The following is a 27,334-nucleotide window of genomic DNA, read 5'->3' on the forward strand; positions in this document are numbered from 1 at the left end:
CTCTCTCTCTCTCTCTCTCTCTCTCTCTCTCTCTCTCTCTCTCTCTCTCTCTCTCTCTCTCTCTCTCTCGCTCTCCACAGCTCAGACGAAGCACTGGCTCTGTGTTCAGCCCCTCTCATAAAATAACAATAGAAAGGCACTTTAAAACGTAGACCTCCCAGAAGATGAGCAGTCGGCTCCAAAAGTGGCATACTAGCAACACAGGTGGACTTTTATACTAAAGCTTTCTACGTGCTTTTTGTATTTGTTATGGGTTATTTGATATAAAAAACTTGAATATCCTACACCAGATTTAGTGTATGAAGGAGCCAATGCCCTAGTGTTAAATATCTGTTCTTAATGTTCTTTTTTCAATGTCCTCTAAATATCCTTCTTGTTCTTTGGGCAAAGAACATCCCGTATGTAACTGTGTTGAGCAGACATGGCAACTCTATCTCTGTATTTCTCTTTCTCTCTTGCACGCACAAACGCACGCACACGCGCACACACACACGCACACACACTTCCTTTTTTAATGTTATTGTTGAAAATGTAATATCTTTAGCTTTTTGTCCTTTGGACAGACAGTATAAGAAAAATACGTCATCTTGGGCATGTTTAGACATCTAATCAATTAATTAAGAAAAAATAATTATTAATCAATGAAAATGATTGTTAGTTGCAGCCCTACTGAATACATCAGAATACAAACCATAAGCCCTACAACTTCCCCTATCCAATCATCATCCTCTCATTTATCCCTCTCTTTCCACTCAATAATATGTAGCTCATCTCCTGTTGCTTTCTGTTGGCAGGACCTCTCACTGTGATATGCCACAACAGGTGCCTCTCACCTTTCGGATACAGTTGCCACAAAACAACAGGTTCTCTTACATCTGTCCCCTCTCCTGATCTACTCTTAATTCTGCCTTACCTGCCTAATGGTCAGTGTTAACAGTTGCTTTGTTGTTGCTCTGTAGATTGAATAGGAGGCAAGTGCCATCTCTGTCTTTCTGATCATTTACGCGCTCTGTGAGTTGTTATAAGTAAGTGTGTCACATCTGACAGGCAGAAATCAATAGGCGCTCTTCACGCTGCGCTGAGTTTGTCTGGCTTCTGAGGAATAATTAAAGAGCCAACTTGCTTCACACAACCATGATGACTAATGCTGTTTAAGGAATGCCTCTCTTACATAAATCAATAGTTCTCATTTCTCTTTCCTCCTTTCTCTCTTTCACACTCTCTCTCCTTCTCCTCTCTCTTGCTCTTTCTGTGTGTGTGTGTGTGTGTGTCTGTGTGTTTTGTGTGTTTATTAAAGCAGACAAAGTTCTCCTTTGTGCTTGTAGGTCAGTGTGTCACTGTGCCATGGCCATGATGCTTACGCATTATGACAACCTCTGAGTGGAGGGGAAAAAAGTAACTCTCTTTCCCCCAAACGCAAGACATATTCAGTTGTTATGGATATGATAACAATCTGTCTGTCTTTCTGTCCGTGGCCCTTATTAACATCAGGGGTCAAGGCCAGTATCAAAAGAGCATGCTTCTGTTTAGGCTGCTTGTTCAAATCTCCGCCCCCCAACAACAGAGAGGCAGAATGAATATGTGTGAAATAATGCATGGTTATGAGTGAGTGCCATGCACACCTTTCCACCATATTAAGTTTTCATAATTGAATAAAACATGGAAGTGCTCTGAACATCTCCTCAGAGGGAAATGGCAGTCACTAAAGCATAGAAGCCAACTCAATAAAGAATTGCAAATGAATAAGTGATGAGAAGCAAACGAAGTGTGGTACATGAGAACAAGAGGGTGATTTACTCTAAAACAATATTTGAAACAGCAGGTGAATGAAGGCCAATAATTACATTATAAAAGCTGGTTTTGAAGTGGGCGGCCTTGTATGAATTCCTGCTGGGCCTGACATTCTAAATCGTCTGTTTTTTAACTAGACAACATTTTCACTCAAATCATATGCAAATATGACCAGAGAAACATTGTCTACCATAATTTCAGACACACTCACACACACACACACACACACACATACAGGGAGACTGAGAAAAGCTGGGGAAGGAGGTACACTTTGAAATATCCTGAAGGTCCTTGGCAGCATTAGAGAAAGGCCTGGGAGGTTAGGAAACATCAAATCAATGCATTGTAATGTGAATTGACTGCTGACTTTGATCATCTGCCTTGGGAGTGCTTTAGCATTGAGTGCTGTCACACTGGCTGGGTTAAGCAAATATGGCATGGGCTGAAATGGAGAGAGATGGTGAGGAAGAGACAGGTTAGAATGGGAGTGTGAAAAAGGAATATGTGATGCCTGGCTATCATCAGAGAGTGTGGGCACATTAAAATGTAATGTCCACTTGGTAAATGGCATACTGCAGATGTTATAAATAGTTCAATTGATTCATAATTGCAGATTGTATGTATATATATATATATATATATATATATATATATATATATATATATGAAACCCGGAGGTGTTTCTTAATAGAATAATCAGACATGTTGTTGTGTGCAAGTGTATTTCTTTTAAACTTTAGTGGTTAGAAAAATGATTTTTAGCTTAGACTCAACTGAGCTAGTATTGGATTGCTAGGCAGACAGCTGATACCCTCTACTCAACTCCCTCCAAAATGATGGGTCAGCCCTGCTTAGTGTCAGAAGCTGCTGATATTGTAGCTCTGAAAGTGGAAATGCTCTTAAGCCTTTCTCCTATAATGGAGGGGCCAGTCTAATCTTGCCCTCTCTGAGTGAGAGCAGGTAAGGAAGCAAGTTTTTATCAAAACATTCTGACCCTTGCTGTGGCCCTACCCTGCCCAGATTACAATGCTGTGCAGGAGTGGCATTCTCGTTTTTTTGCCACTGTCAGCTGCACCATGCAGTATCCTCAGGAGTATTCCCCTCTTACATAAGGCACACAGTGGGAGGTTTTGGGATCTGAAAGCCCAATGCTTCTGTTGTTATATTTTAGATTTGAAACTGCAACTGATTTAAGGAAAATGGTTAAAAGTTTATCTCATCAATGGGTTCAGTGTAAATGTCTATCCTCTTTGTCCCCCAAAACATAGAAACATAGGCAAACTGAGAAAGATGGACAAAGAGAGCTCTGTTTGACAGAAAACTGTGCAATTATGTCACTGTGACAAAGAAAAAATGAGGGAGGGTAGATGCCATACAGGATGAGAGAGATTCCTTGAGTCAAGCTGCAAAGAGCAGCAAAGAGAAGCCCAAAACCTCTTGTCACTGTATGAAAAGAATAGCAAGACGACCCGTAGGTATTGGGCTGCTAGGTGCATCTCCTAACAAGCTGACTGTTCAAAGGCTTTTTAGTGCTCTAGAGAACATGAAAGGCATGTTTAAAAATTTAAAAGCCCGATCTGTTCCAGTGCTATGGAGCGGCAGAGGGAAGCAGATTTTTACGTCGCCATAATTCCCCAGTTGCTTGCTTTGTAAATTAATTAAGATGTTTATGACAGCTGCTTGCACCTAATGGAATGCTTATAGACTATGCTATTAATTATTACTGCTGGCCACGGCTGCAAGCTTTCATATTGCTAGGAATGTATGGCTGTGGCTGCAGTGTAGACAATCTCTCAGCCTCAACCCTCTTGACTGTGTGATTGCATTGGGTTAGTGGGCTGTCTGTGCATATGTTGTGGATGTCTGTAATGCGTATTGGGCCATTTGTTTATGACTTTTCCAAGGCTTTTTAGTGCTACTAGATACTAGAGATCTGTTTCTGTATGCTTTTCCTACCATGTGTCTGGCCGTCAACATCACAATGTTGATAGTTGCATAAAAGATAATGTAATGTAGATTAAACATTTTTTATTAAAATGAATGGTATGCCACAAAGTCTTCCTGAACACCACAGGGAAGGGTAGAACTGCTTTTGTTATAGGCCAGCATTGAGTTTGCTGATGCTGACTGGATTTATCCCTCGTGTAAAGTGCATAATTCCTGCCCTCTGTCTGTCCTCTCTGTAACCTGGCTTGGTTGTAGGATGTTTTATCTTGCTGTGCCTCCTGGACAAATGCCCTGTTTTTTTATCATGTAACATTACGAGTGTATATTAGGATTGTCATCTTCCTACTTGATAAAATACTAGCCCTTCCTGTTACCTTGTCCAGTTGTTAGTGTAGGGCAATTGTACAGTGAACTGTAAGTGACCTCATGAGCCTGGAGGAAGTTCATTGGTTTGCTCCCCCATAAGAATAACCCCACCGGCAGCAGGAAGCTATGTAGCAGCAAAATACAATAAGCAGAGTTTTAAAATGTAAATTGATACATTTTAAAACGCTGTATGAGGTTGATTGATTTCAATCGTTGGTGGTTACTAACACTATTTTCTCAAGTACTGTTTATAAGTACCATTCTAAAGTATTTTACGCACATTTTTTATTTGTATAATACTTTATACTTCTACTCCACATCAATCCAGATGGAAATGAAACAATGAATTTACAATTAAATTACCCCACCCAGCAGTATTTAGGATAGCCTACGTTAAATTAGCTGCATTCAAATGTAGAAATATATATTTTTTTACTTAAGCAGAATTTGATGGTACTGTGTTATTACGCTGTGGTATTGCCATTTTTACCAACTATGACAATCTCTGTTTAGTGTTCTTTGGTGCAACCTATGGCGATAAGGAATATCTGCAGGTGTGTTTTGGGGATCTCATTTTTACTTGTTACTTATACAAGTTTTATCATCTGTAGTTATCACTCTTTTGTTTCTTTGTTCGGCCATAGTGACCATTTACTTGCAACACTATCAACACTATTCAACTATCAACACTACTATCAACTAACACTAGCAGAGAAAGGAAAAAACATCATGCCGCTTCACACAAAAGTGAGTTGAAGAGCGAGTCTGTTGCAGCTCCACCAATCCTCTAAGGTGGACAAACCACTGCTGGGTGATGGAAAACAAAACTTTGTCGCTGCTTGTAATTTTCTCAGAGAATGTTGCCTCATTTTATAATACTGTAGATGCAAAAATAATCATTTTAATACCTTATATGGTGCTATATTTACAATTAAGTGTTGCTATATATTCCTAACCTAGGGTTCAGGACCCCCACAAGAGGTCACCAGACAAATCGAAGGGGTCGCCAGACTATAAGAGTATAGCGAAGCAGAGAAACACGTTTTTGCTTTACCAAATTATGTTAAGACTTTACAATAATCTTGAATTGTCCATGTGCAATTAGTAGATTTGACCTCAAAATAGTTCAAATAACATATACAATAACAATAAAAAACATCACTTTGGATGAGTTGGTCACAACCACTAAACTAATGCAACCTGAGAGGAGGGGTTGCAAGCAGACATTGCATTTTGTCTATGGTGTCACAAGCCAAACAGCTTGGGAACCACTGCTATATATATTATATTCAAAATAAAGAACAGTGTTTATCAGCTTCCTAGGTACAGTGTTGGTAGAAAGAATCTCACACAGACTGAGCATACAGACAGGGTGCCTTGTGGCTTGGAGTAACCCAAGAGACAATGGGACAAATAAATAAGGTAACACAGCTTACTTTTGTTGGTTATACCCTGTGAGATAGGTTTGTATCCCTCAATCCACGCAGAAGTGAGGCATCATGTCTTTGCTCTGCAGAGCTAAATTCAGCGTTATCGTCCGATTACATTTACATAAAGAATGCAGCGGGGAGGAAGAAGGCAACAAACTAAATCACACTCATGCACCACATAAGGCGTTGTGTGAAATATGTATTCAGTCTTTCATCAACCTCTTTATCTGTCACGCATGTGTTATCCTCATGTGTAAAGGCCTCTGTTGTGTATGCTTTGAAAAAGGAGAAGGAAACTGTGATCTGTGTTCTATTAATCATAGTCCAGCTCCACGGCTGTCCCGTTATCACACGTGTGTAATTACAGGGTATTTGTGCTTTAAGCATGGCTCTGTTGCTTGGAAATGGAAAAGTGTCTCCACTGATGAACTCCCTGCTAATAGGACTACCTTTGATCTGCATAGAGCATGGAGGGCTTACAGAACTCGCAGGTTTTAATTATGAAATACATGAAAAATAGATGCTGCACTAAGTGCCGACCATGACTGCAGTGAATCACAGTAGCAGCGTGCTCGCTAGTTTCCCTCTGCTTTTCCTTCCTTTATGTCTTCCAGTGCTCCAAAATACCATCTCTCCGACTTAGTTCGTTACTGCCAAGGAGCCAAAAAGACAAGTCCATGATATTAATTAGTGGATTGACAGACATGTAATTCATCTCAGAGGAAGTTTTCATTACATGGGAGGCTTCAGAGGGGCAGTTTGGCTTATTGGCAAGTGCTAAGACCAGACCTAATGGGGCTGCAGTTCCCTCCCTTTTGAGCAATTACAGCCAAGTCCTTATCAGCAGAGCCACGAGTCCACTGTTGTGGGACCTTGACTTCCAACACACTTGCACAGAGTGATCCTTCCCCATAGACCCTTGTTCATTAGACAAGTGCCTTCTGTACTGTACTTTACTGGATGAGAATTGAGACTGAATGAGTGATGGTAATATAGGGTTCCAATATATTTCTGAGTCAGCCTTTATAGCGCTGACATTAGCTTAGTTTGTCATCAAATCTTTAGTCTTCTCTCTCAACCTTGCTAATACAAGCAGGCTTGTTTGTACAGTCTATTGACAGACCTGGACGGACAGCTCTGGTAACAGATTGTCACTAACTGTCATAGCACATATAAACTCACCTGTTCTAATCCCATCTTTGATAACCGCTATTTTTGAGATGATATGAAATGCATTCCGAGCTTTGACAAGGGACTTGAATAGGCAAACAATGAACACTTCTGTTAAAATGATATATACCTTTTTGGCAAAAGCTGCCTACCGCTGTGGTTTCCTGAAGTAGATGGCCTTTTGCAACCATGCATAGATACAGAAGACAGACCCAAACAAACAATATGTGAAGATGAGCAATTTCAAGCAAACTGTAAATCTGAGATTATCTGTATTTAACTGGCGTGTGCTGCAGTGTGAATATCCAAGCAATTCTGAATAGGTTAGCCCAAAGGGGCTCATCTCTATTGGCCGATGGTAATACTTTTTAAACCTATTATTGTGCATAACTGGAGTGTGTGCCTCAGGAGCTGTAGGTAATTGTGTTCCCCTTTAGATTTCTTAGTGTAGGGCTAAGGTAATATATTGTAATGTGAGCAGAAATTCACAAGTGTTGTCTCTGGGGTAGGATACTGTTGACTACTAGAGAGGCAGAATAATTTCTATATTGTAATAATGGGAATTTCTTTTTTCTGTATATGTTTTGTAAATAAGGAAATACAGAAATGATTGTTTTATGCAATTACACCACTTAAAGTTAAACAGTCCTCTGACAACGTGTCCATTTTACATATGTAGTTACATCCCTATAAGTGTTCTGTGTGTCTCAATAATGGTCAAATAAGCCAGGGTGGTCTGCTGAATGTGGTTTGTCTTTATTTATGGTGCGGGCTGAAAGGATATTGGGTTTCATGTGTGGTTGAGGCTGGATCACTGGGAGATTACTGCTGGGCTGGGAACCGCGAGCGCAGAGAGTACACAGAGGCCTGCCTCTGCCACTGGCCTCACTTTGAAGAGCACCCTGGGCCTTCCTGCATCCGTCAGGCCCCCGGGACCAGCTCACACTCAGAGGAGAATTATTGTATAGTACAGCCAGAGCCAGGATCAGAGTGGACAATATCTGAGCAGCATTAACCCTAACACGTTGGCTTTTCACTTGCAGTACTGTACTGAATTTCACAACAAAACAACTGAATGGAATGCCTTAGGGGTTTTTGATTGAGCTGTTCCTTTTTTTAATTTGTAAATGACTCCTGACTTTTTCTTCCTTTGCCATAGCTGACCTTTGCTAGTCCTCTGAGCATGTTGCAGATACATTTTGAGCACACAGACAGCGCAATGATAAATATTAGTACGACAGTGAGATGAACCATATTCCTCAGATAGTCATTAACAATGGGGCTGTTGGCTTCATATTAGTGCCTTGGACGTTGCACAACAGAGTCGTTTTTCCAATCTTGTCATTTTTTCAAGCTCTCAGCTAAGTGAACCTGCGCAGCAGTGTCTTACCAATAACAATAGCACTTATCGTAGCTTTCCCTGCGGTACAATTAAAATTCCGTCGGAGTCTTCAATCTGCCTCCCAGCCATGCCTGCTGTTTCTCAGCCCTCCTGGGCCACGTCAATTCCTCTGCTGCAATGTATAATTCACGAGCCACCAAACAGCACTGAGGACTCACCTGGAGACTCACAGGCCCAGCAATGCAGAACTGCACACGGGGAGATTTTGTACATGAAGCCTGGGAGACATTTGTACGGCCCGAGGTGTGTGAGATATGGTACCTTAAGTCAGCCAGGGCTTCTCTGATCTCAGGGTCACCCTGATAACATTGCATCTCCTTTGGGATCTTTCAACTTCTTACCTTTCTCAATAAGCCATGTATGCTTTTATTTTTTTTCTGTTCTTTCTCCTTTTGTCTTCTGAAAGACAATTGTGGTGTCCTCTAAAACTAATTTGGATGTATATCTTCTATTTGCAGACAATTCCATAGCGATGCATTGGAGTAACCTGTGGAGTCTCAGAGTGGTTGCATTTAGTTAAAACCAATTAGAAATGACCAGAAATAACAGCGCCTGGAGACAGAGAAGTCATTTTTCTCTTGAGCCTCCCAAGAGAGTTGGCCTCTCCATGGATTAAGTGTTTTAGTATATTAGGGGGCAGCTGATTAGAATCATTGTGCTTTTTTAATCATTACATTTTTGCATGTATAGTTTATAGCAGTATAATAGCTAATAAGGCTAAGTGTGTCACTGCAAAAGGGAGCATCGTTTCAATGACTTTGTGTATGAAATTGGCCTTCACAAAGACAAAGTTAGAATAGCGCAAGGGTCCTGGAATCACCTCATCCATCTTATGTCATGACTTTTGATAAGATGAGCATTAATGCAACAGTAAAGTAGTTGCATTATATCTTTGAACTTTAGCTGTGTGACCTGCTTCATTGATGTTTTTTAAAATAAATGTATAAATTGCCTAAGCAGACTATATAAACAAGTCACAGCTGAATATTGTAGTTTCCTTCAAGCCTAAAATTGAACTAAGTTAAATTTCTAAAATTTACTGCACCATCAATCACAGCAAAACTGTTTTTTAACTTTGTGATGGCTAAGAAGAGAAACACAAATGTTTCTAATTATTTTCTCTGAGGAATGTAGCAGCAATCTCTCAGTCGGGCAGGCGGCAGCAGTCAAAAGATGGACTACTGAATCTACTACATCTCTCATTCTTAAGAAGACCATGGCTTGGAAACTATCATTAACCACCAACCTCAGGAGTAGCCTAAAATTAATAGTCCCATACAACTGCCATCATTAAGACAGGACAATAACCAAACCCTCTCAATATTGTCTGATGTTTTGATCTGAGAGGCCTTTTCAACTATAGAGCGTGTGTACGACCAGCATTCCCAAGGCCTATGGTATTGACCCGTAATTCCTGTAGGTGTCTAGCCTGTCCCTCGCTGGGCCCTCAATGGGTCTTCCTGCAGCCGGGTCTCTTGCGCAGGCTGTGTCCTTGTGTGCGGCGGGCGTGCAGCAGTGGCATGTGGAGCAAGCAGCAGGAAGCGAGCCTCCCTGTCTCCCCAGACTGAACAGTGAATGAGGATAAGTGAGGAGCGCCAGTCAATGAATCAAGCAGCAGGAAGGGAGCAGCCAGGGGGGGAGTGTGACGTCCCCACGGGAGAGGCCTCGCATTAGGAACTTCCTCGTCTGTGTGTTTCTGGCACAGGTTAAATGGATCGCTCCCATTAGCGCGCTGAGAGGACAGCTCCATTATATGAAGGAGACTGTAACTTTGAATGTCACGGTGCAACAACCCCAGAGCGCGCCTCGTCTCCCAGGGAGGCAGGGTGACAATAACCATCCATGATAATAATTCCCTGTCAGGCTTTAAGGAACCTGAAATTATGACGTACAGCCTGCCATGCGCCTCAGACTTCATTACAGCGCTGTCACTTTGAGTCGCCTGCGATGGCACGGTGCTCCACAGCCGGCTGCAGCACTGTGGCTGCCAAAACCCAGACTCACTCTCCTACTGTCTAAGTGGCATGTTTACAGGATGTGTGCCCCCCTGCAGATAGATGTATTGGAGGTTAACCTCCACTCGCCTGCACAGTTCCTCTCTTCCTCTATAGCATAAGCAGAGTCTCATGAGAACATGTACTGAATTGTTTACCAGTGCAAGGGAAAATATGATCAAAGGCCGCACAGCGACGACTGTCCCTCCTTCCATCGTAACAAATGGTAATGTTGAAATTAGAATTCAGATGCTCGCACAGACAACACACTTGGCTTTTAACTTCAATATCTATTATTACTTATATAAATAATTCCCACAAAGCACAGGCTTTTATAAAAGGTGATCCTCAAGTTGTAAGTGCGTTTTGAAGCAGCCTGTTTGTCAGCCAAGGAGAGCTTCACCTCCACACTGACCTCTGAACCTGCCATCCAGTGGAGAAGACATGAGCTGGCAGGCATTGCCAATGTCAGCGGCCAGAGCTAACTCCTTCTTTCTCACCGCCTGACTCATTCATTGGCTTTGTGGCCCCTTCTCCTTGCCATCTCCAATCACAGGACTCTGAATGACACATAGAGGAGGAAATGGGCCCTCTACCCCTCCTGCTTCTTCTAACCTGCATAGCAACAGGCCAAATGAGCCCATGCTTTAAAAAGATAGAATTGATTTTCTCTCTGCATCTCAGAGAATAATTTTCATATTATTAGATGGTATTTATATTATTTATATATTGTTCATACATTAATAACACATCTGCTAAAGGGAATTTATGGAGTTTTTTTTTTTTTACCACTAGAGGCACTGAAGTGAAATTATTTGTTTATCTTGTACTTGTAACACGCACATGAGGACACACTTAAATGCCTTGTTGCATTGTGGAGATGATTTACTCATTAACAGTCTATATGTGTTACACATTTCTGCTAATTGCAAAGGGTGTATTGACACCTGGTTCCGCTCACAACAGGTACCAGAACCAAAAAGAGAGGAAGAAGGCAACCTCTGCATAATGTAAACAATAGCGGTTTCAAACCTTTGCATATTATCATGTGATATTAAATTGTTTAGACCCTAGGGATACACACAATACTTTGTAGTGAAACAGAAATTCCCCAGGGTACCTTTACACTAAACATCCCTCCTTAAAAAGGCTTGACCTCATGGAGCATTCAGATTTACTATGTTCACTACAGTGTGCAAAATGTAAAAACAACAATTCATCAAATCAAATTTATGGTGGGTTTAAGTTTAATAAATAGGAAATGTAGTGATTTGATGTAGAGTTAAACATCTTTAAAACCTGAGCCTTCACAGTGCCAGCTAAATTGTTTCTTTTTGACTTTGTCAGTGAAAGAGCCAATGACAGCAGAACAGCTCCTGAGCATTATCAGTGTGGTCTGTGTGGCTAACCTTGGGCAAAAGCACATGCATGTACTGTTCACCCTCACACACACAGACTTTTGTTCCTTTCACTTCCTCTGTAAAAAACATTTTGCAAAGCAAATTGTTATTTATGACTTAAAGATCTGTGGTCAGTCATTTTTTGCATCTCATGTATACTATGCACATTTTTATCTGAAATAAAGTGTCTTCAGATTAGATAGCATTCTTTTTTTTATTGTCACCAGACAGACCCCGCTTAAATAGTCTGAGAATGTCTGCTTTATGTGCCCGTGATTGTAGTGTAAGGTCTGACAAAAAGCCAGGAAAAAGCTGCTTATTTGCCATTTCCTTCCAATACAGTTTCTACTCAACACACCAGCCATGTTTCTTACATGGTCTAAGAGGTTGTTTTACCCATCAAAACAAAGAGCCAGTGAACTGCTAAATATACAGTATGCTTTTACAGCTGTCTTGTGTTGCAGCACCTTGAGACCACTACTCTTGAATGGACCATCAGCTCTTGCTGGCTTCCATGTCATTTGATTGAAGTGTATAATTAAGAATGGATTACTGTTTATTTTCTCCTTGCGTAATGTCACAGTTGGACAGAACAGAAGTGTTTGGCCCTGAGCACGGGAACAATGCTAGAGCTTTATCACAGACTGCTGGCCCCTAGGTGACTGTTTTCCCTCTTTCTGCTCAGTGGAGTTGATATTAGTTATGTGTTTCTGTGTGTATGTCTATAGGAAGCTGAAGGGCTTATTTGTTTTCCCCCTTGTTGCTCTTTGACTCGTTTCCCCTCAAACGTGTCTGAAACATTGTTATCTCCGGCCAGACGCCTTTTTCCCAGAGAGTTATTGAATCATGTCAGCTCGCCGTCCCCCGAGTTTCAAATGCAAGCTGTAGAAAAATTAGCCATTGCTTCCGCATGACAAGTGGGATCTATTAGTGTGCTATCGCCCTGCAAAGCATGAGCATCCAGCGGGCCGCTGGGGACCAGGGCTGGCTGTGCGCTCGTCCGCATCAGGCTCCTGGGGCATTAGACCAATGTTGCAGACAGGACTAACAGCCAGAGCCATAGCAGGACTTGAAGTGGCTCACTCGATGAGTTGACACCCGAAGGGGCGAGGAAGAGCGGCACGGGCAGTGGAAGCCCAGCTCCACCTCAAACAGGTCTGACTCACTTGTCAGACTGGCCACTTGTTTGATACGCAGTTGGCAACTACACACAATACTGCTTTTATCTCATCTATGTTTTATCAGATCTTTTCTATCTGTACCACTATACATTTTCTCTCAGTCCTTACTCCCAGCATGAGGTTTACAATAAACTGGTGGGTGTAAATTGTAGGTAGTATAAAGATTAGTATAATTTAGATCTGTTATCTTCCCTGCCTCAGTGCTCATTTAATTGCAGCACTGCTTGCTAATATGTTTGACCTTAGTTTAATATCCAGTATAATTCCACACGTAAGGAAGGTTGTCTCACTAATTACAATAATTAACGTTCAAATTCAAAACTACCTGCTTGGCTATAATAGTGGACTCCTTAGTGGACTCTACCACAGGTCTTTCTGTCAACAAATAATAATACAGCAACAGAAGGCTGCCTTTAAACCATGTCATAGGACTTCATGACATTGTCAGTGCTCTGCCTTTTATCCACTTATCAAAGCATTTTAGAATGTTGCAGACTGTTTACCTTCGTGAAATCTGATGTTAACTTTTATAGCTATTATTAGCTAACTTCATGGAGTTTCTCAGGTACTTGTACTCAGTAGTTCTATTTTTTGCTACTTCTACTCTACTACATCTCAGAGGCAAATACTGTCACTTTTACTCCACTAACATTTAACTGACAGCTTTAGTTACTTTGTTGATTCAGTACAGAATAATATAGAATATTATCAATAAATAAATGACGATGTTATTATATTGACAAGGCTTTAAACGTACCATGGGGGAAATTGACAAACTACCCAGCAGTATGTAAAGTAAAATATAAAATACTGTATATATAAATTAATTAATATTAGCCACACAAGCTGAAACATCTAAGCAATGACCACATTAACACATGAATATTAATACAATACGTTGTTTTCTTGTTGTATTCTAGTCTGAAAATCTTCCAAAAGGCTTCTTCTGTGGATGAAAATCATCAAACTGTTCCTGATTTTAGTTTCATATTTTGTCATTTTTTTCACTAGTCTAGAGTTGGCAGGTCTATATGAATAAAATGTATAATCTTTGCCACTCCACATTGTAATGCACATTTAGACAATGTTATATGGCCCTAGCAACATTACATGTTAAATAGAACACTACCTCTTTAAATGAAGGGTTAACTAACTAACATTGAGGTCAAAATGCCTCCATACCCCTCTGGGCCATCGGCTTAGTCATGTCAGTCATCAGTGTGGCTGTTCAACACATTTGCATTCCAAATGTTGTTTGTTTTAGTATAATTTTTCATTCATTGCCCTCAAAGAAGATAATTTCAACAACCTTGTCGTGGATGTCGATGCAGCATTGCCGTAGGTCGGTCACCAGCCTACCCACAAAACCGCCCTGGGCCTGACACTTCAGTGACCTTGGCCAGTGACCCCAGGGTCTACCTCTTCATCGCCATCATCCCCTTCAGTTAGCTATGAGCATCCATGTACATTTGGTTGTGCTGGGAATTTCACAGTTGTTTCCAATATGTTTTTTTCATGGATTGTTTTTTTCCTCTTTGCAGGTATCTCAGTAACAAAGAAGACACATACCTGTGAGTACATTACTTCTTTTTTATTTCTGTTTAGGGCTGTGTACGAAAATCGAATTGTCTCCTTAGTATCAATTATTCAAAAATGCCTCATCATTCAATACCGAATTTGCAGCATGCCTCTACCAGGATGTAATAATGCTAGTTGTTGGATGTCTAATGTTGTACAGCCATGCGGCAAAACTCTACATTATGCAAAGAGACAGGCTCACATAGTAGGAGCTGAAAAATAAATACTAGGAACAATATAGAGAAAATAAGATTTTTGTGTTATGTTGACTTTTTTTTGTTAAATTGATTTATAAAACTGGTATTGGTGTTACCATCGTTAGTGGTATTGGTATCGGTACCAGTATCATACATTTATGAACGATACCCAGCCATATGTCTTTTGCTCTACATTGTTAAGGCTTTAAAAATTAATTCTAATACAAATTCTGTGCTTCACTCAGATGATACGATCATCTTGTTTCCATCTCTGTTGACTCTTCTTTCATCTGTGCCTTAATGCATATTGTTGCCTGACTTGCTGCTATTGTAATAAATCAATACCTTCAATTAGAGCAGTGCCATTCACTTTCCCTAGTTCGTATTTCTCCATCCTGGAGAGAAAATTATGATAACCACAGAGAGGAAATTAAAATGCTATGCAGTCTTATGACTGTTTGATAATCATGCACAGTTGAAGCTGATAGTGTGCTGTAGCACTTCTTTGTTTTTGCAAGGCCTTGCAGCTGAGCTACGCGGATGTGGTGGTTTGTAACCTCTGAGGCTGCATTAACTACCAAGAGTTTGTATTCTTTAAGTAAAGATCATATCACTGAAAGATACAGACCCAGTGACACATCCCACATGTTAGATGCAAGCCTTTTTTGTGCACTACAACAATAGTACACAGGCTTTGCCTGGTCTAAAGACCACTGCCTTTTCAATTTCAATCGGCTCATGAAGAATTGATACACACTCAAACCTGTATAAATCAATGATTTCCATGAGATTTGTACTGCATTTTGACATGTGTGGAGTGCAATCGAAAAGGCATGTAAGAACGCTTTTGTGTAGTGTACTGCAGCATGTCCGGATGTGTGTGTACATTTGTGTGTGTGTTCATACCCCACTGTGTGAATGAGAGAAACTAGCCCTGTAGGCTATCCTTTTCCTCTGATCACTCTGATGAAACTTGTGGAGAGGGAAGGCCAGAGGGCTTTTCTGTAAGAGCGGTCGGACTGTTTCAGATTGTGAGAGACTGCTTCTCGCCCTGTAAAACACCCCGGCTCTTTCTTACATCAGACAGCAGGGCAAAGAATATGATCTTCTCTGCTAGGCAGCTCTGCCTTACTCAAACAGCCCCGTCAAAACAGCAGCATGATTGTGTGTTAAGCTATTTGCTTGTCTGGAGGGGATACGGTTTTTCTTTTTTGATGTGTGTGTCCATATTCGTGTTTGTGTCAGGATATCTTCAAGGTAGAACAGAAACGCTTTGACCTACTATCCCCCGCCCCACTATCTTAATTAGTGCGGCGCTAAGCACCTCCACACCGGAAGGGGGCTCATATCAAAGAGCATGATTTAGGAGTCTCGGGTTCAAAGCACTGGGCAGAGACTGGACTATGCTGTCTTATATCAGTGAGAAATATTCAAATCTTGTGAGGAAATCAAAGTAAAGCCCCTTAACAAGTAGTTAGTTACTGTGCCTTATCGACAGGAAGCGGCTGTAGAACCTTGTCAGAGTTGTGTGCACAAGAAGATGTTCAAGGGCCAGTTAATGGTCATTGAGAATATGGAGGGAAGGTCTTTCTTTGAAAAGCGCGGTGATTATACGGCTGGTGGAGTAATAATGAGGGAGATCGCTCAGCCCTACATGGTTATGGTTGGGTTGTAGATCTATTTCTTTTTGCAGATTAAAAACATTGGCTTTCCCACTACGCCAGTCCACACTGCCACTCGGTAATGTGAGTTTGGCAGTCTTGCTTTCGTGTGTGTTTGTGTGTGTGTGTGTGTGTCTCCATCTAGTCCAACCCTGACCACAGGGATGGGCCGTGTCTCTGACTAACTCCCCACTCTGCCTGAGTGATCAAACTGCTGGAAGCTCCCTGCCATGCCAGTCGCCTCATCAATATAAATTATAGGGGCAGCTGTTGGCAACTGGCAGACTCCTCTCCTCTCCTCTCCTCTCCTCTCCTCTCCTCTCCTCTCCTCTCCTCTCCATCCAACTGACTGGACAAATCATCAAGCCATCAGAAGATGAAGTATTCTAGATGAAAACAGATACTTATATCACTGTGCAAATGCCTGTGTCCTCTCCCCATTCTGAACTCTCTCTTTTTCTGTCTCTCTCTGTCTCTCTCTCTGACTCCCCTTCTCCTTCATTCCCCATAAGGGGTGGCCCCTCACCAGTACTTTCTTTACCACAAGGCTATAATTCTCAGCAAGAAGTCAGTTGTGGTTTTCCTGTACATTTCCCTGACAGTTTTACTTATGCTCTGTAATATATGGACTTTTAGTAGCAGTTGATTTATTTCTAAAACTGCCTGTGACAAAGGTGACAGCAAGAGATTGAGGCCATAAATTCCATATTGTTTGTTATAGTTATAGTTTGTTACTTACTTTGATGGCGGACCGCAGACGCACGCCGTCACGTTCTTCTACCTCAGCAAAGCTGCCTTGCTATGAGATAAGTTTCTGTTTGGACCTGTTGAGAGCGATGGTGTGGAGTGGAGGATCAGATGCAGCAGCTGATTACACTGAGATAAGACGTCTCACCTCTAATCTACCATCAGCATTCTGGGGCTCTGTCTCACAGCTCGAATAGCAGAGAGCTAGCTAACGCACACACATACACAAAAACACACACACAAACACACACACACACACACACACACGCACGCACACATGCAAACACACACAAACAAACACACACACACACACACACACACAGTGTAGCCAGGATGCTCTTCTTCGAACAGAGCAGATCTACTGATTACCTAGATCCAATCCTCTGTCTCTCTTGCAGCTGTAGATGTACAATATACTGATTGTCTGACAAACTGTTCAGACTATGATACACAACAAGACAAAGGCTTGCATATCTACATTAATTTGCTCTTTTTTTACAGGTTGCTTTGTAAAAGATTGGACAAAAATTCAAGATAAAGTGACACTACGCTTACATGTCCAAATAACAGAAACACCTCGCAATATTTCAACGAAATCACCATAAAGCAGAATTTGCGGTATTAAAAAAAGGTCAAAAATGTAGCTATTATTTAATCTCTATTCATGCATTGTTATTGTATTTGATTTCACAGGTGTCACATGCCTATCCCTGAAGTTATCTCTATTTGCTACATGTAGTGTCTGCCTGACTTTAGATTGGGAATAGAGTGGCCAAAGGGAGACAGTAGTACAACTGTAACTCCGGAAAAAGAGAAAAGGAGACAGCCGAGGCTTCCTCTCTTCAGTCTTAGATACGTTGTAGAAAGTCCCAGTTTTTTCATCCTATATTTATCTCCATTGCGGTGACAGACTCCCTATACTGATTGAGAAACATGGCCTTGCCCCTGCATCTTCATTTATTTGCTAGCAGCTTGTATTGAGTTTCTCTCATCGAAATCTGCACTCACATAGTAAAAGTACAGCCAATCTTTTTTAAAAGAACCAGATTATTTAGATTCTTCTGCACTGCCTTAGAAAAACAGTGTGCAGAGTTACTGTGATATGATAATGGTCAATCGAGATTCAACTCAGTCATAAAGCTTATAGATTCCATGCCTCTGTGCAATTAAAATTTCTCTGATAAAAGTAGTGTGGTGTATGTTTGGAACAATATGCTAACAACATTATTAATTCCAATAATGCTCTATGTGTGCACCAGGCACAATGACAGCTTTTACCCCCATAAAGCATCTGCTTTACCTCTAATTGACATCAGATCCCGCTTGGATCTCTGAGTGGTACAATGCTTACGCACTGGCTCTGCGAGTCAAGGTATTTTCAGTTAATCAAACATGAGATTCATGGTCCTTAATAGTGCTGTACATTGCCAATTTAGGAGAAATAATATGTCCCAGTTGCTGCCTAATTTTGCTTGGCAACAGGCGCACTCCTGTGGAATTGCCCGGGGCGGTGTGAGTTGTCTCTGCATAGCTCAGTGTTCCATGCTCAGTGACTGTTTGAAGGTATTTTATCACATTGTTGCCTTGATTCAGCTCTGTGGGGATTTGTTAGTTGCACTCATGTGGGAAGTGCATCCAGTACATTGTTAAGCTAGGGCTGATAATGAAGATCAGCCAGCCAGAGTCCCCTGAGCTAGGCGGAGAGAGATAGTCTACTGAGACGCGCAGCACAGACATAGTGGAGCAGGACGAGCACACAGACGCAGTACACACAGACGCAGAGGAATCATCAACACAAAGCATACAACACTGAACTCTGCTGTAGTGTATTAGTCAAAAACACAACACAGTTGCGAATACAGTACAGTACATTAGATTATTATCAAATATTTCATACTCTGTTGTTCTTAATAAACATTTCAAGTTGGTCAAATTGGCATTATTATCTTTAAAGGTTCAATCATTTTAATGTTGTTGCCTTCTTGTTACAATCAAAATCGACAATGCAGAGACCCACTAAGCCTCTCTTTCTGTCGAAAGTTATTTGATTCTCAGCATGGTACGAGAACTCGTTGTTTCCTCTTCTCCCAGAGCAACATTGAACGCTTAAATTGACACAATCTTTTTCTACCTCTGTACTGTAGGTTATGTTTCATCCTACTCTATTTGTTTGTTCCACAAAAAGAGTATTCTTTTTGGACATGTTGCTGTAACCTATAATAGACGGCTATTTTTTTCTGAAATAGGTCAGTGTAATCACAACAGTGAGGGATGGACAGTCCCTGTAAAAGGGAAATCAATAGAGCTATCTATTTGTCGTTAACCAGGCCAGCATGATTTTTCTCCATTTTACTTCTCCTTCCATCCTTTTTTTTTCTCTCCAATACAATATGGCAAGTCCTCGTTTTTCAGTAAAAACATTATGTCTGCCATTTTGTAAAATTGCAAAATGCCTTTGTATGTGCACTTTCTTTGCATATGTCTCTGTGAGTATGGACGCTTCTTTTTATCAACTGCTGGGGGCCCAGAGTTTTTTATAAGGAGGAGAATGGTAAGGGGAACTGTAGGGGTGCACGACAGCTTTTTGTGTGGGAGCTCTGCTTTTGTTGGCTCTTAATCTGGTTCTACTCTTGGTGCCGGCTCTTTCAGAGAATTTGAGGCGGAGCGAAGAGAGGCCTCGTCAGCTTTTCCTCACCCTTTCCCTTTTGTGCTTCACTGAAAACTGAAAGGCCCTGTCTTGAAGTGTTGTCAGACCAGAAAACAAGAGTAAGTGACATGTGACAAGGACACAATGCTTGGCTGGGCCAGCCAAAGTAAGTGGCCCCATCTGCTGCGGGCGATTTCTCTTCTGCCGACTGTCTGCCACCTCAGGTGGGAGAGACCAATGGCCGAGGGCTGTGCTGAGATTGTGGCGTCTGCCAGGCGAAGCAGTTGGCATGGCTGGAAGGGCACGGCCGGCCTCGCGTCTCGCTGCGGGAAACAGTCGGCCAGCCTTTGCACAAGTGCAGGTTATCCGTCACTCATCAGGTTTCCGATGCCTCATCACTTTCCCATGGTGTACACACATTCAGAGTGTCAGCATGTAATGAAAGGTTTGATTCATGGAGGGTGACAAAGACGGAGGTCGTGGAGCTCCTCCAGATATGATCCTGACTGATGCTGATGGGGAAGCTTTAAGATGGGCCCCTAATTAAATGTCCTTGTGCTATCATGAAGTTCCTCGGTCGCAGCCACATACAAAGACTTTCCTCTCGTGCTCAGAGCTTATTACTCTGACCAGCATGTATCTAATTTTGATGGTCTTTGCTTCTCACACCAAAGTGCGCTTTGAGACAAATTATACCAAACTGAAATGGAGCAAAAGAAAAAAAATCTATTGTCAGAAATATCCCTTTATGGATAGTTTTTAGGATATGAAAATTCTGATTCTGCAATAATGTGCATGAATAAAGGAGGGTGAAATTAACATGTATAATTACCTTCCTGAGTTATTCAGACGAATGTTGTTGAATAAACCATGTAACAAGTAAAATGTCCCCTATAATAAAATAATTTTAAAAATATCATCCAAGCAACATTTCAAGATCCATAATAGTCATAACAGGGCATCAAAAGAAAAAGAAATATGTTGGGACAAAACACAACAAAATGTGTTGACTGTTTGCATACCGAGCATCAAATGTTTTTTGAAACATAATTAGATACATTTGAAGTGAGGATCACATCCCTCCGACTAATAATGTCATGCTGCTCAGAAACTAAAGTAAAAAAAAAAGTTACATCAACAGAGAAGAAAGCAGAAGTGCTCACAAAAGCTTTCGGTGATATCATACATTGACATTTGTGCTGATCGCATTGTGCACATTTTGTTGAATCGGCTTTATTAGAGAAATGCTGTTTTTTCCCCGTTGCTATTAATTTGTGTTTCTGTGGGTGTGCAGTACGAGAACAGAGAGATGCAGTTAACCCATTGTGAAGTTAGCCGTCATCATTAAGATTCTACAGATAACAGGCATGCAGATTTTTACTGCTCAGCATTACAGGATCCGAGACATCAAAGGCAGGTTTTCATTCTACTGTCTGCGGCAGGAGAAGGAAAAAAACAGTAAAGGAGACATGGAGTCGGAAAAATAAGGCAGATTGGAAAAAGGAGAGCATGTACCTGCGTAAGTCAGGTGACCCAATGCTCTGTAATGTGTTCGCTGCCACAGAGGGTCCCTCCTGCATAGTTAGCTCCTTGCTAAATTGGCGTCCTCTCTGATTAAGTGGCACAGTCTTTAATAACACGGTGGCTGACTGCAGGTTGGTTCACTTTAAAGATCAAGTTCATTTCTCACTTTGGTCATTAAAGTGCGGGTCCGCGTAATTCAAATCAACTCACTTATGTATTTTTTTTTTCACTGTCCCTATTATTTTTGTACACGAGACAACATTGTCAGCTCATACTTTCATTTAGCTTAGTTATATGTTTTAGTTATATTATAAAGTTATATGTAATCAATGTAAAGGTACCGTCAGTAGTAATTTTTCTTTGTACAAATCTTGTAATATTATTAACAATTCTGTTACACAGATATTACAATGAAGTCCCCCTTAATTCAGATTACTTTCTCTTTCAGCGTGGTGCCATTATGCGTTTGCCATTACATCAGCGTGAGCTGTTCTACAGTGAGAGTATTGAATGTACAAGAGAGAGAAATGTGCTGTTCTCCAGTATTGTGCTGGATTACAGAATCAAGGTCGACTCACAAGACACAGAGCAGCATTATCCCTTAATCCTGTGTTTTGGTTTCAAATAGCCTTTTTACACCTAATCTCCACAAGTAAAGTGACAAACATGAATACTGAGGTAGGTATTTAAATGTGCATTACCTGCAATGTTAAGGTCAAAGGCTTATGCTGACTTAAATTGGCTCTGTTTTTTGTGAAAGAACAGACGATGTCATGTGTTTGCCACTTATTTTGTTGCAGCTGTATTACAGAACACTAGGAACCCTTGTGATGAAATTTCCCCTGGCGGTTTCAGATGGATAAGTCTGGGAACTTTTTATCCAAACTATGAGTCATTTGTTTGTTATTTTTATACACTCTGTAATATTTTGAATGAAGATACTATTCCCCCGCTGCTTTAACGTCTCACTAAGTTTCACTTGGCCTGCTGTACTTGGGCACCGGGAGAACAAGCTTCACTCAGTCAACAGATATAGTGAGGGCACCCGTTACAGCACCGAGGCAGTGTCTCCCCTTGACCAGGCGGGTCTTAGTGTGTCCGTCAGGCTCAGCTGTGGCAGAGCTGGAGGAAACTTAAAGGTGCTGTGAAAGACTAAAAGTGGGCCAGCCGCTGCTGCCTCCTGTTGACCTACCTTGTTCAGAGGGTCCAGGTACAGACTGATGACAGGACTCCTCCTCAGCGGACCACATTACTAATGTGTGAGGGTGCAAGAGGAGCACACCCAGTGATGAATCACTCCCCTGCACTCATGGCATCCTCATAAGTCAAGAGTAAAAGTGTTGATAGTGCGCACAGTAAAAGAGATCCTTCGTCCCGTCCACCAGCGAGAAACTCCATCCAGGCCCGCTGGAAGAGGGGAAGGGGGAAGGCTAAGTGGTGCATGTAGCGCATAGCCTGAAGATCTCCCTCAATCTTGAGGAAAACATTAGTCCCTCCAGTGGGTCACTTGTTTTTTATGAAGTGCATAGAACTTAGGAAAAGTTACTTTCACGCTTGAACAGAGCTGCTTTTTAATAAATTGGAGTAATTTACGTTGCGTTGATTTGGACTGCCTCACCGGACCAACCGCATTACCTGAATTCACAGAGAGAACATTAAATATGTGTTAGTTTAAGCTAAAACAGTTTTCTTCTGAGGGTTTGTGCGCTGAGCAGTCACAGGAAAGGGCTCTGCCTCATTACTCACTTTGGTGTATCAAAAGAGAGAATAATGGTGGACTTGTTCAGCCTAATAGCAGAGGAAATATTGTGTATTTTAGAGGTTTTAAAACAGATTTTTTTTAAACAACTATATTGATGCAAAAATTGTACATCACAGTTAGTTTTTTCTGTTTTCTTTGTTTCTTCTATAGCCTTAAGCCAGAAGGTTAACTATTTTAGTTTACACGCCTACCTCCCCCCAGAGCTCATGTCGGGCTATATTGGTGATGTTGGGGGAGTGTGTAAGTTTGACGCTAGGTAATACATCACACACTCCGGGGGGTCTCCCTGGTATGCTCCTCAATAATGAAGTTCATTCGTTAACTTCTCCCTCAAAGGCCAAGTTCCCCTGCTGCCCTTTTCAACAGCTATCGCAACTCTTACCAGAATCACCCAACCAACAGGACAAAAAAAAACACATCATCATGCTTTTCCCCTTGACAGGCTCAGTGGTTGCCTTTGCAGGGCATGAAGAATAAGCAGGTCCATTACCGATCCCTCATGCTTGGTTATAGCCATAATTATCACAGGGAAAATGACCTGCTCTGTTTGGTTTACTATGGAGGGACTGCGCATTCCTAATCACCTCTTCCTTCCCTCCTGTCGTCCTCATGCCATGGAGATGGAGCTGGTTTTGGGGGAGTCTTGCCAGTTCATTAGAATTCACAGGGTTCCACCTCCCTGCCTAGCCAGGCTAAGCCTCTCACACAGGCTGCCATAATCTTCCCTCCTCGTTCCCTTTCACTTCTCCTCTCTCTATCCTCCTATCCCTTTCCTTTCTGTCCCAAGGGCAGCTTCGCACAAAGGAGATGCAGTGCAATTCATTGTTAAATCTGATTTCTATTGATCTATTGAGAAATTGTTCCGTGAGATATTTGATAGCACTCCAGCAGCACTGATGATCCATCCTTACCGATGCCTTTTCATCTGATATACCAAATAAATAAACTCACTCCACTCACTTAAAGACAACCTTTGTTGAATGTACGAGGCACATGTTTTTCCGAGCCTGTATCAATCAATTGAACACCCAGTTCCAGTGGGCAGATTGTAAACACTTTTATTGCTGCTGAAGTGCCCAAAGACAGACAGATATGGCCTGACATTGCACTCATACATTTAAATCTAGCAGAGAAATAACAGCAACAACTAAACTGCTACTAAACAATAGCGATCAAAAAGTAGCTGATGGCATTTTATGTTTTTCATTGAAGTGTAGTGCTTATTATATTGTTCACAAACTCTTGTCACCACCTCACTCATACTTGAATTTATTGTTGAGCGTGCACGCACGGAAGTCTAGCTCAAATGATGTGAAGCATGGTCAGTACGTGGAGGTTTTGCTACCGATATGACACGGCACTCGTATTCTTTTTTTCTTTGACAAAAACATTCGGTTGATTAATTTGGAAATACCAGAGGCTCCTGTGTTTGTTTATAAAACATATTTAAATGTTTTGCTCTATAAATAACTGTGGAAGTAAAACAAAAGGCTATAGCCTTGTCAACCATTCCCTATAAGTACTGTGTTGTTGATTTGGGTAACATGACAGTTGACGGGTGTACACTTCACCTATGTAGGAGTGATATGCTTTCATATTTCTTCCTTTTGACCCTGCTGTTCTATAAATATTGTGCTTGTGTGTATGTGTATTGAGTGACGGATAGAAAGAAAGAGAATAGTGCTGAGCTGGCCCTGTGTGTGTGTGTGTGTGTATATATAAAGGATGAAGGGCTGTATATACAGTCACTAATATAGAGTCATCTGAGTGTTTGTGATTGTAAAAAAAGCACACGACTAACCAACAGCTGCCACCTGGCCGGACTAGACACACTGCTCAGCTCTATGGTAGATCCGTTAGCCCTAATGATATGACAGCATTTACTGTAAATACACATTATGTCATGAAACACAGCAGCGGCATGTAGTATGTTTTTAAACTCTCACTTCTCTTATTTAAACTTGTCTTTTAATGCAGTCCTCTGCAGTCCTGGGACATAACCCAATAGTATCCTCTATTTTCACTGAAATAGATATTCCCTTTGTTGTCTGTATGATTTATTGAAGTCTTCCCACAAGTGGAAGCCCCCAGGAAATTGCCTGGAATGGCCCTAAATTGGTTTATGATTGTGTGGTGTGGGCTGGTGCTGTTATGGTTCTAATATTATGCCCTTCTCTCCTTGGCATCTATATTAAATTGATCTGTATTGTTTTCATGGAGTGCCTGTTGAAGCTTGTTAATTCCACCGCTGCTTCAGGCTGGTGTTGCGGTTCCAAACACCAAGGTGTCTCTGGTGGTGGAACATAAGCCTCAACTCACTAAAATACCTTACGATGAGATTGCGACACAAAATGAGGAAGTCCATAGCTGTTTACTCTGTGGGGTCAGAGAGGCCACAGAGTGGAACAGCATGTGGACTGCAGGTTTGAGGTTGGTCCAGAGCTGTGAGAGCTAACATGGATCAGCTGCACGGTGAATCTGTGCGTGGAGTGGCTACTGACAGTCTGCTAATGAGGCCATTATCAACTCTGGTCCTCTCTTCTCCTCCAGGGACACCAGTGGATGCTCTGCACCTAATCTCAATTGAATTCCATTCAACAGGGCTTGTTTACATTATTGTTTAAATTAATCCAAGAGAAGTGCGAGACACATGACCCGGCTATTCTTAATGCACAAATTTAATGTCGTACCAGAAACTCCTGGTGTCATCGCAGCTTCATTATCGCAACTTCTATTCTCTTCATACTCTGGTTTAAAGGAATGATTGACTAACTATCGATGGCTACACGTCAGTGATCACCACATTAATACCCACAGACATTTGACCGTTGGAGCCTTTGTGGCTTAATCAATGCCCAATGAACAAGTCTTAGCCGGATATTGGCATACTGTCACTGGTAATGTGGAGCAGTCAAGGGAGAGTGTGATCAAGAGCAAATGAAGCAGCTTTGCTGGAAGATTTTCTCCTTAGGGAGGCCTGGGTTTTTAAGCACAATTATATACAGTTGGAGGTACTATATTTGTTGTGGAGCTGAAGGCGTAGAACAACATCAAGACTGGTTTATTTCAGTTGTGTGTTTTTTCTAATGGTTGGTTCACCCAAATTACAAAAATATATTTTTTTTAGCTTACCGTTTAGTGGTGTTTGGCTATGCAGATTATTATGTTACAGTGAAGATTAATAGATTTTTTTGTGGTTGTCACAGTACTGGAGAAAAGAAATTTTCATCTCTTTCCTTTATTAGATAGAAACAGTAGAGAGATGACAGGAAACGAGTGGGCAAAGAGATGGGCAATGACGTGTACCAAACAAAATCGAAACTAAATCCCTGGCCGGATTTGGACCACAGACGATGCGTTTCATGGTCGGTGTCTTAACCCCTAAGCCTCGGGACTGCCCCGAAAAATGAAAAATTGAATAAAAATTCTCTGTACACCAAAAGTGTGCAAGTTACTCTGGATATTCTATAGAACTGTCACCAGATTTCACATGGACTTTTTCCTTGGTATAAAGTAGTATACTTTTTGATTTGTTTTATAATTTGGGTGAACCAACCCTTTAAATGTGAAGGTGGATGCCCAAGTAAGTCAGGCTGGGGACAGTGGGTATCTGTTAGACCTGTGGTTGAAATGCTCTGTGAAAGGCTGTTGTCCAGTAGGGATTTCCCCTGTGTTACATTATTTTCACATTCAGTTTTAACATTTTATAGGTTTTACTTTTTATTTTTACAAGTAGCCACTACTGTTGGTTGTTCCATAGTTCTATTAACCTGTAGGGATTTCTCTGAGATATTCACATATTCCCCACAGATTATAAGTAGACTAAACATGCGCTCCTTAAAACTCTCTCCTGACTGTCAGACAGTAAGATGGATGTTATCCTCCTTTCAGATGTTCTTGGATAACCAGGCGACAGACGCAACCCCTCCTACAGTATCGTGTTGTTTTTTCTTCCCTCAACCATAGTTGCGTGTTAAGCAACAGTGTGTCGAGCCACGGCTGATTCTAGAAAGACTGATAGAGCAGCCAGTTTCTCAGACAACCACATAGTGGCAGTTAAACATGTTCCTGCGTGGGCCTTGGCCCTGACTCATCTTGTGAACTTTGAAGATCTTGTGGGTAGACGCCAACCTCAAAATGCGACAACATTGTTTTGAATAGTTTACCAGGGCCTGTCTATGTGTAGTTTGTAACCCAGGCACGCTCCATTTGATGCTATCAACCTCTGAATGATATTTTGTTCATTAGATGGTGTGCTATACGAGACCATTGTTGACACAATGTGAGTGAATGTGTTTAGTGTCTCTAATTGATCATGGACGTCCTAATGAAACATTGTCATGGGAAGATTTATGTTTCAAGCTGCTGAGTCCTCATTTCCATTTTATATGTCATTAGAAGTACCTTTATTCAATGAACAGAACATGATAGAAGGCATCAAATGAATGTAGATATTTGATGTATAAAACGGGAATACATAATCAAAATGTCTCACAATTGCATTGTGAAATTCTTACTCTGTGGAAGTGTTATAATT

The 27,334-nt window shown here is 41.3% G+C and overlaps 1 protein-coding gene across 1 annotated transcript in view; it reads left to right on the forward strand.

The window, feature by feature from the left end:
• roraa (RAR-related orphan receptor A, paralog a) overlaps nt 1–27,334 on the forward strand; it is a 179,515-nt gene that overhangs the window by 104,495 nt on the left and 47,686 nt on the right. Inside the window, exon 2 of the mRNA XM_034878207.1 lies at nt 14,223–14,252. Coding sequence (XP_034734098.1) covers nt 14,223–14,252 — 30 coding nt within the window. The remainder of the gene's footprint in view (nt 1–14,222; nt 14,253–27,334) is intronic.

This window comes from Etheostoma cragini, chromosome 8 (assembly GCF_013103735.1).
Source record: "Etheostoma cragini isolate CJK2018 chromosome 8, CSU_Ecrag_1.0, whole genome shotgun sequence".
In the NCBI taxonomy this organism is placed as follows: domain Eukaryota; kingdom Metazoa; phylum Chordata; class Actinopteri; order Perciformes; family Percidae; genus Etheostoma; species Etheostoma cragini.